The 10,372-nt window shown below is 36.5% G+C and overlaps 1 protein-coding gene across 1 annotated transcript; it reads left to right on the top strand.

The window, feature by feature from the left end:
* Positions 1–4,082: 4,082 nt before the first annotated feature.
* Positions 4,083–8,757, top strand: LOC110458840 (MICOS complex subunit Mic10-like). The gene is made up of 4 exons (XM_021510794.1): positions 4,083–4,183; positions 4,864–4,920; positions 6,779–6,885; positions 7,316–8,757. Exons 1-4 carry the CDS (start codon positions 4,111–4,113, stop codon positions 7,331–7,333), a joined length of 255 nt encoding a protein of 84 aa, XP_021366469.1. The 5' UTR covers positions 4,083–4,110; the 3' UTR covers positions 7,334–8,757.
* Positions 8,758–10,372: the final 1,615 nt, after the last annotated feature.

The following is a 10,372-nucleotide window of genomic DNA, read 5'->3' as shown; positions in this document are numbered from 1 at the left end:
AGTATAACCCCTGGAATGTTAGAGAGTATAACCCCTGGAATGTTAGAGAGTATAACCCCTGGAATGTTAGAGAGTATAACCCCTGGAATGTTAGAGAGTATAACCCCTGGAATGTTAGAGAGTATAACCCCTGGAATGTTAGAGAGTATAACCCCTGGAATGTTAGAGAGTATAACCCCTGGAATGTTAGAGAGTATAACCCCTGGAATGTTAGAGAGTATAACCCCTGGAATGTTAGAGAGTATAACCCCTGGAATGTTAGAGAGTATAACCCCTGGAATGTTAGAGAGTATAACCCCTGGAATGTTAGAGAGTATAACCCCTGGAATGTTAGAGAGTATAACCCCTGGAATGTTAGAGAGTATAACCCCTGGAATGTTAGAGAGTATAACCCCTGGAATGTTAGAGAGTATAACCCCTGGAATGTTAGAGAGTATAACCCCTGGAATGTTAGAGAGTATAACCCCTGGAATGTTAGAGAGTATAACCCCTGGAATGTTAGAGAGTATAACCCCTGGAATGTTAGAGAGTATAACCCCTGGAATGTTAGAGAGTATAACCCCTGGAATGTTAGAGAGTATAACCCCTGGAATGTTAGAGAGTATAACCCCTGGAATGTTAGAGAGTATAACCCCTGGAATGTTAGAGAGTATAACCCCTGGAATGTTAGAGAGTATAACCCCTGGAATGTTAGAGAGTATAACCCCTGGAATGTTAGAGAGTATAACCCCTGGAATGTTAGAGAGTATAACCCCTGGAATGTTAGAGAGTATAACCCCTGGAATGTTAGAGAGTATAACCCCTGGAATGTTAGAGAGTATAACCCCTGGAATGTTAGAGAGTATAACCCCTGGAATGTTAGAGAGTATAACCCCTGGAATGTTAGAGAGTATAACCCCTGGAATGTTAGAGAGTATAACCCCTGGAATGTTAGAGAGTATAACCCCTGGAATGTTAGAGAGTATAACCCCTGGAATGTTAGAGAGTATAACCCCTGGAATGTTAGAGAGTATAACCCCTGGAATGTTAGAGAGTATAACCCCTGGAATGTTAGAGAGTATAACCCCTGGAATGTTAGAGAGTATAACCCCTGGAATGTTAGAGAGTATAACCCCTGGAATGTTAGAGAGTATAACCCCTGGAATGTTAGAGAGTATAACCCCTGGAATGTTAGAGAGTATAACCCCTGGAATGTTAGAGAGTATAACCCCTGGAATGTTAGAGAGTATAACCCCTGGAATGTTAGAGAGTATAACCCCTGGAATGTTAGAGAGTATAACCCCTGGAATGTTAGAGAGTATAACCCCTGGAATGTTAGAGAGTATAACCCCTGGAATGTTAGAGAGTATAACCCCTGGAATGTTAGAGAGTATAACCCCTGGAATGTTAGAGAGTATAACCCCTGGAATGTTAGAGAGTATAACCCCTGGAATGTTAGAGAGTATAACCCCTGGAATGTTAGAGAGTATAACCCCTGGAATGTTAGAGAGTATAACCCCTGGAATGTTAGAGAGTATAACCCCTGGAATGTTAGAGAGTATAACCCCTGGAATGTTAGAGAGTATAACCCCTGGAATGTTAGAGAGTATAACCCCTGGAATGTTAGAGAGTATAACCCCTGGAATGTTAGAGAGTATAACCCCTGGAATGTTAGAGAGTATAACCCCTGGAATGTTAGAGAGTATAACCCCTGGAATGTTAGAGAGTATAACCCCTGGAATGTTAGAGAGTATAACCCCTGGAATGTTAGAGAGTATAACCCCTGGAATGTTAGAGAGTATAACCCCTGGAATGTTAGAGAGTATAACCCCTGGAATGTTAGAGAGTATAACCCCTGGAATGTTAGAGAGTATAACCCCTGGAATGTTAGAGAGTATAACCCCTGGAATGTTAGAGAGTATAACCCCTGGAATGTTAGAGAGTATAACCCCTGGAATGTTAGAGAGTATAACCCCTGGAATGTTAGAGAGTATAACCCCTGGAATGTTAGAGAGTATAACCCCTGGAATGTTAGAGAGTATAACCCCTGGAATGTTAGAGAGTATAACCCCTGGAATGTTAGAGAGTATAACCCCTGGAATGTTAGAGAGTATAACCCCTGGAATGTTAGAGAGTATAACCCCTGGAATGTTAGAGAGTATAACCCCTGGAATGTTAGAGAGTATAACCCCTGGAATATTAGAGAGTATAACCCCTGGAATGTTAGGGAGTATAACCCCTGGAATGTTAGAGAGTATAACCCTGGAATGTTAGAGACTATAACCCCTGGAATGTCGAGGATGATATAATGAATGATGAGGGCTGTGATGGTGTTTTGTCGATCACACATCACGTGGAAGTTGTGTGCACAAGGTGTTCTAAATGACATATTTGTTATACTAATTAAGACAATTATTTTTTCTGTTTCTCTGCTGTGGTTATGTGTCTGAAGGCTGAAGGCACATGCTGCTTTATGGACACATTCATTGACTCTATTTGGTTTAGCATGGTTAAGTGTCCTATCAAAAGATATTGTCATTTAAGGACGTGCTTCGTGTGTGTAATGTATGCATGTGTGCCCATGGTTCATATGTTATAAACGAGCATATTGATAATATTGATTCTGCTGGTCTGCAAGTTATGAAATATAAATATAGATATAAACTTTACAACAACTATTAAACAACTTTTTTCAGTTTATATTAATCACTCTTTTTGGCATGGATGTTAGCGCGCACGGGGAAGAAACCAGAGTACCGATAGAAAACCCACGTGGTTGGGTATAGGTGGCCCCGTACATTTTCACGTTCGATCGGGGAATCGAACCCCGGCCGCCTTGGTGAAAGACGAGTCTTTCCCACATGACCATCCAAAACCGAATGTCATTGATAATGTATTGTTTTTATTTTCGTAATGGTATAAGTTGGATGAAAACAATATATGATAACTTACGTCATATCATACTGTGTGTAGAAACATTTGCCATCTACTTAGAATGAACTAGAAATAATTGTAAGCCAACTAACACCCCCGCTGCTATATATAAACCAGAACGGTAAGTTAAAGGCTTACTAAGGCAAAGCATTACAAAGCAATCCATCGTCTCCCATGCCCCCAATAATGATTTCTTTATCAAGTATACAGGTCACTGACATACTTCCTGTAGTCCCTCCCAATGCCAAAACAAACCATATCTGTAAACTTTCTTCTTTGAAAATGGCTGAGTAGATTAGGAGAAGTTGTCAGGACAAGGATTTTTCAAAAGCGGGCCACAACTCTATAAAAAAGGGGTTGGAAAAAAATACCTGGATGCACAACATCAGGGGGTAATTATCATATCTGGAAACTTTCGTTCAAATTGGCTGCATAGTCTTGGAGTAGTTGTCTAGACAAGTATTTTTCAACAAAGGGCATTTACTCCAAAAAAGGGACGGATTGAAAAAAGTATACCTGGATGCACAACATCAGATGGTAGTTATCATATGTGAACATTTTCATTGAAATAGGCACCCAGAAGTTTTGGAGAAGTTGTGCGGGTAAGCATTTTTCAACAAAGGGCAATAACTCCGTAAAAAGGGTCAGAATGAAAAAAATAATAATACCTGGATGCAGGTGGTAGTTATCATTTTTGAAAAATATCGTTGAAATTGGCTCGTAGTTTTTGAGGAGTTGTCCGGACAAGCATTTCTCAACAAAGGGCCATAACTTTGTAAAAAGAAAAAGGTCAGAAGGAATTTCATTTTTAACCCGGATGGACAACTTCAGGTGGTAGCTATCATATCTGGAAACTTTCCTTGACAATGGTATCAGTTAGTTATGTAAAAAATATTGAGGGGAGAAAGAAAAGCTACAATTGTGTATAAAAACAGAAGATGATGCTGATATCAATGATGTTAATTAGTTGATACTGTAAAATAATATTATAAAAAATAAAAATAAAGCTGCGATAGTATAAAATAGAACAAAAACAAAGCATAAGAGTAGCACGAAACAATTTTAAAACTTCATCGGTATCAATTTCTTCCATGTCCCTGTGCCATCAGCAACCTGAATCGCAATAATTTCACAATCGAATGCACCGTGCGTAAGTAAAGACTCTAGAATCGAACGCGCCCATCATAACCTTCCAACATGGCTGCGAGATCGGAGGACGTTATTGCGGATAAATGGGACAAATGTATTGTGGATACTGCCCTTAAGACCAGTAAGATTTTTGAATTTATTTTAACAATCAATGACTGCTATAAAAATGAATTGGCAAATATTTGTACTTTGATTCATGACTGATGTGTCAGTTTGGTACTTTTCTCCAGTGTTACCTGTTTTGACGCATTCGATGTTTACCAACCAGGTTTCTCATGAAAGTTATGGGACATTGGTATAACAGTATACAGGTACCGCTACGTTCATACCGTAACTATTCTGCTAAGTAATATTATTGTAGTATATATATATAGCCTATTTACAATCAAGCAAAAAAATACATGTCACTCTGGTACAAAAAAATAACTGGCCACTTACCGTTTCGGTTAGGGAGAATATCTCTTCAGCTCATTTGGTAGAGCGTAAGACTAGTAAACCAGAGGTCCCTGGTTCGAATCACTAGCAGAGGCATTGAAAAAATATTGACCTCTGTTACATACATTGCATTAAATTAATGCGATGTGCTATAATGCCTGATAGAAGAAAGAAATCAGACTTAATTTTAATTTAAATATGTACAGTATATTTAAGATGACCACAGGTCTATCCTTGATAAGACTAATTTAGTACTCTTTACCCGGTACAATAGCTATATATGTATAGTCTACTGATAGTCTGAATTTTTACTCACGTTGAAGTAAGAGACAATTATATAAGTTCGTGTTTATTTCTGTTCCTCAGTCTCCGGGGCCACCATTGGAGGAATATTATCACTGACAAGATTTGGGAAAACTAAAGGTAAGTTGACTGACAGATCGGAAGAGCTTAAGTTAAACCTTTCAACCCTGTGTAACTTTAGTAGACTCGACCATGCATTGATCTGGACGAGTCCATTGTGGTCTAGTGGTGAAAGGGTTAAACATGTTTTAAAAATGTATTGATGTCAATTTATTTCATCATTTTTGGGAGGCCAAACAAAAGAACCTGTATTTATGATAAGGGTGTGTGTACAAAAAGGGAGTATCAATTTTTGTTTTTTAATTATTTTTTGTCCTCGAGAGGAAATGACGTAGTGGGGAAAGATTTAGTGGTCAGACAGGATGTCTGTTGTCACTTCACTTTCTTGTCCAGAAAATAGCCGGAATTTCCTCTGTCCCTGACACCAGACAGACATTTTGACAGATAGATTGCTATCAGACAGATAGATGGCTATCAGACATCTATCTTTCAAAATGTCTGAGTCTGGTGTCAAGGACAGAGGAAACTCTGGCTATCCAGAAACTTACTTCAGAAGGAATGATTGCACAAAGCTCCAACTTGGTATGTGATTTGACCTTGGGAAGAATAATAATTCAATTTCGGATAATTTGTCACTGTAACTGAACATAAAAATATCCCGAACAAACTTTGAGACAACAGATTCAAACTGTAATGAGAAATAGTTCACTAGAACAGCCCTTCCTAATGGAAATCCCTTTATGTATCAAAATTTAATGTTGCTCAGGGTTTTTTTCTGGGGAGGAAATGCTGGTGTTTCCAGTTACCTTAGACTGGCTACCAGCCCCTAAGATTTATGAAGAATTTCTCGACTGCATTTTACTACTAGCTAGAGATTATCTCCCCCTAGTTTAGAGCTTCGGTCTAGAATCAGACATCCAAGTGATCAAAATAATTATAGATAAAAAGAAAATCTTAATAATTCCATATTCTAGAGACGGGGGGCCTACCCTAATTTTTTGTGTCCACCCTAAACTTTTAAAGTCAATTTTCAAAGAAGCACTGTTAAAATCAAGATTAAAATACAAAATATTTTGTTAAAATAAAACTTGTTAGGTACCTACCTACCATGATTTTTTCCAACAAGTTACAGGAAACATGTTTTTTTGTGTCTTGCCTTAGCAACCCCAAGACAGAGACTAGAGGTGATTTATCATTGTGATTTATCATTGTCCATCTCACCATTGTCTCCGCAAAAAAAACTTGAGTTCTTGTGGTCTTAATCTACTAAAGTTTCATAACGTGTTTTCTCACTGTAATAATTTGAAGGGTGAAGGTCAAATTCACTTGAACAGTGCTATAAATAGAAAATGAGTTTCAATGACTCAAGTTGAAATTTGTCGATCAAACTCAAAATTCAAATACTACTTCCTTAACAAAAAATCCTGCTTAGGATTGGCTGTCAGGTCTGAAGGTCTCTGTTTCTAAAAATAGAAAATTATTTTTCCACCCACTAGCTCAAGTTGGCTGGAAACACTCATTACTGTTTCTTACTGAAAACACTCGCTTGGGATTGCTTTTTGGTATCAATCAATACTCAAACAGTCATCGACTTCAAACACTGATTTGCGATGCCTTAGGCCAAAAATAATTATGTATGTTTTCCGGTTTCCTTATCGACCCTAGTTTTTCGTGCCTACCCTGAAGTTTTTATTGGCATTTATTGATAAGCACTGTTAAAGTCAGAACTCCTGTTCTTTTTAAGCATAATAAAAATCTTTTCAAATATTTCAAGCACAAACACACATATATTTTTTTTTGCCTTATTCAAAATTGGTTATTTATGATAAATGTTTGCATTTAACACTATCATCTACAAACCATTGATGTTGAAAGTGACCTTAGGTAAAGAACTAATAGCCTTTATTTTCTTGAACAGGTGGGACCCGGTGGTCGCTACTTTTCTTTACTGGTGTAGGATTTGGGATGGGACTAGCCAACTGTAACAATGAATTAAAATATCCAAAACTCTTGAAGCTGAAACAGGTGAGGATGCACTTAATTTGGAAGTGTTTTTTTGTTATCTTCAGATGAAGGTTGATGTTCAATATTTCTTGTTGAGGATATATAACTAGAGTCAGTTTTCAAACCATTACTTGGTATATGTCAATATATTTCAGGCATCCATATATAATAGATTGATTGTCAAAAGCAAAATCTTTTCTCCAATGTGTTATGTGGTAATTTACATATGGTAATTTGTGACATGTGATTAATGATGTGTGTTGTATAGGAATATAAACTACTGTAATTTAATGCACCTTCCTTACAAAAGTACCTCATGATCATTCAGAACCACAAGTATCTCCACAGAAAGTTACAATAGATAACATACAGGTTTTACTGCAGATCTTTTGTAATAATATGCACAAAGAGATTGGAAATATTTCATAAAATACATTGGTTTTATTTTCAGGATGCTGGGACATCATAGTGATCATGTAGAAGTATCAATGACATTTGATTGGATGAAGAGTTGTGAGACATATTTGTGAGCTAAAACAATATAAGTACTACTGACCCTGATGTTTCAGAGTTTGTAGCCTTTCCGAGTGGGAGTTATTCCCCTTGGACCATAGAGTGCAAACGATATGTATAATACACTATTTTTAACCCACCTGTAACAAATGGAGACAAATCTTATGTGCTGAAGATAGTAAATACTGGGAAAGAGGAAAACCTGTTTTTATTTTCTGATGACATATTTAACCTGTGGTTAATTTATGTATGGTTCTATATAGTTATGAATGGTAAATTATAATCTAAGAGGTTTAATTTCCTTGAGTAAAGGTGTGGTCACTCTACTTCATGTTGATCCGGACCAGCTTTTGCATACAAGTACAGTAAAACCTTATTACACTGTCACCATTTGGCAATATAAAGAAGTTTGCCGATATGTAGAGACAGACAATAATGGAATTGTTAAAAAAAAATAAAAAGGGGATCCGATCTGGATGAGTCTACATTATTGTCTACAATGTTGAAAGGGTTAAAAGCATTGATGATAAGCGACATTGTAAATGAACCAAGGGATGTTATATTGAGATGTGTTATTAACGTAACACATGTCAGTCTATTTTACCATGTTTCAAACTTCCACAAATAGGTCTTATGATAACTTACTTAATTGAACAGTCTTTCTCACTTAAGATCCAAATTTCTTGCTCTGAGGTTTTGAGACTGAGTGAAAGTTCCAGTCAGTCTTCATATACATCATGATCTCGTATTCCAGTCTCGTTAATTGTTGCAGGAAAACCTTGAAATGTTAACTCTAGAAGTTAAATGTGAATTCATCTGAATTTGAAAAATGTTGTCTTCTCAAAACTGCTTAAAGTATTACATTTTGTAGGCTTCATGATTTGTTGGTGTTCCCCGGGGGAAATTCAGCAAGCTGAGTGAATGAGATAAAAGTTTGGGAAGCAAAACCAAGTAAAACACTTAAGAGTGATTTACTCATTCACCCCTGAAATTGCATAATGAGCTATTCCAAACTTTGAACTGTAAGAGCTTAAATGTGTTTTCAGGGGTAAATGAGTTAATCTTACAGGGTCTGACTTTCATGATTTGTGCCTGTACTCTAAATTTTGTTATGTTTTTTTTCAAATAACACTGTTTAATTTTTTTTTGATTTCATTATTATTTTCACATTGACAAATAGTCTGTATAGAATTAAGGTAAAATATTGGGACTAAGGATAAAGGGAAAGCAAAATATATAACCGCAATAGTAGAACACACTGTAACAGTTATAAACACCAGTAGCAGAAATATTGCATTTTTTTTTTACCAGCAATGAGGTAGATGTGTAAAGAAGTTATAATCTTTGTTTTATTGTGAACAATACATAGTTAAAGATGAATTCTGTTTTCACTTATTTTTGGTTATCTATGATTCTCAGATAACTATTATATACTTCTGTAGACTTTCCGAATTGAGCCAGAGTATCTGAACTTCAAGTCTGGTCTTAACCTTATCTTTGGTTTCAAAGTTTGTTCAAATGATTGACCTTGACCCACATCTAAGGTTGATTTATAGGTTTTACGTCCGCTTCACTACTGAGTAGTTTGGTTATCCAGCAGACTCATCCAAGGTTTGGTATGGTTTGGTTTGGTTTATTTTTTTTTAGCATCCTATTGACAGCTGAGAATATTTAAGGACCAGTCTTCATGTGTGTAATATATGCGTGTATGTATGCTTTTGAAGGTATGTTGGTGTATTTGCCTCCTTGTGATAGCACAGATCTGAAGACGACTTCAGAGTGCTACCTCACTGTATTCAACCTAGTGACGATTTACTGAAATGGAACTCAACAGTATATATATAAATAGAATGGCTACACTCCAAAGACCGGCCCAGTGTAATAGGAGTTTAGGAAAATAAACTCTCGATAAAGTTTTTAGCAATCTGGCCTGAAGGGCCTGGTGAGCTGATGTCATGATCCGGCTTCTTGATGACAAAAAAAGTCTCAGGGTGATGATATTAAGCCAGAAGCATGGTGGAAGATGGAACTCTCAAAATATTCAAATGAATGACCTTGAGCTACTTTCTCGGTCAATGGGGTGAAATGGGTTTAAATTTTTAAATTACTTCCCCTGAATAAGTTTTGGGGCGTTTTCATTTGAACAGTAGCATACTAGGTTAATCAGTCATCAAATTTGTTAAAATGAATGGCAATACCATTATTTAAAATCAGAAAGTCACAGGGGCCAAATTTGTTATAAAATGTTTAAGCAATTTCTCCTGAATTGAATTGAATGATGTTGACCTTTTCAACTCACAGGAGTTAAAAGTGCTAAAAGTTTGAATGAATTCTTCAGAATGACCAAGAGACACATGGTGACGATATTTGACATACTGGGATGAAAAGCTACCAATATTCTGTTAAAACAAATGTCCTTGACCCACTTTCAAGATCACATGGGTCAAAGGTTTAAAATCTTTAAACTCCTTTTCAATAACCAAAACTCACTGGGATTTTTGGCCAGTATGGCCATTTTGTTAGAATAACCTTGACCTATTTTCAAGGTCACAGATATCAACTAGGTTATGATGTTTAGCCCTTAGTTTTAAATTGTCCATTTTAATATATTTGACTTTCATCCACTTTTAAGGTACAAGTGGGAGATTAATATCAGGTGAGCACTGCAGACCTGTTATGCTCTTGCTATCTTTTCTTTTCTCTTCATAGAACTGTTAAACTTAAAAGAAATAAACACTAAGTGAGCTATTAATATTAAGGTACTTGGCCCTCTTGATTAGCTGTCAAACAGGGATAAGGGGCATTAAAGCGAGACATTGGGGAAGTGTGTCGCATTCTGCTTATATGTCAGTAGCCTAAAGATGCAGTGTGTTGAAATCCTGCTTAAATTGTTCTGATTTACATTAAAGCAACGACACGATAGAAATTAGAGGAACAAATGTTTTATTAACATTTAAAAACAACAAGTTAACAACAATATAGACACGTCATCTTC

The sequence above is a fragment of the Mizuhopecten yessoensis genome, unplaced genomic scaffold (genome assembly GCF_002113885.1).
Source record: "Mizuhopecten yessoensis strain PY_sf001 unplaced genomic scaffold, ASM211388v2 scaffold9847, whole genome shotgun sequence".
Lineage (NCBI taxonomy): Eukaryota > Metazoa > Mollusca > Bivalvia > Pectinida > Pectinidae > Mizuhopecten > Mizuhopecten yessoensis.
This window is presented reverse-complemented; position numbering and strand designations above follow the sequence as displayed.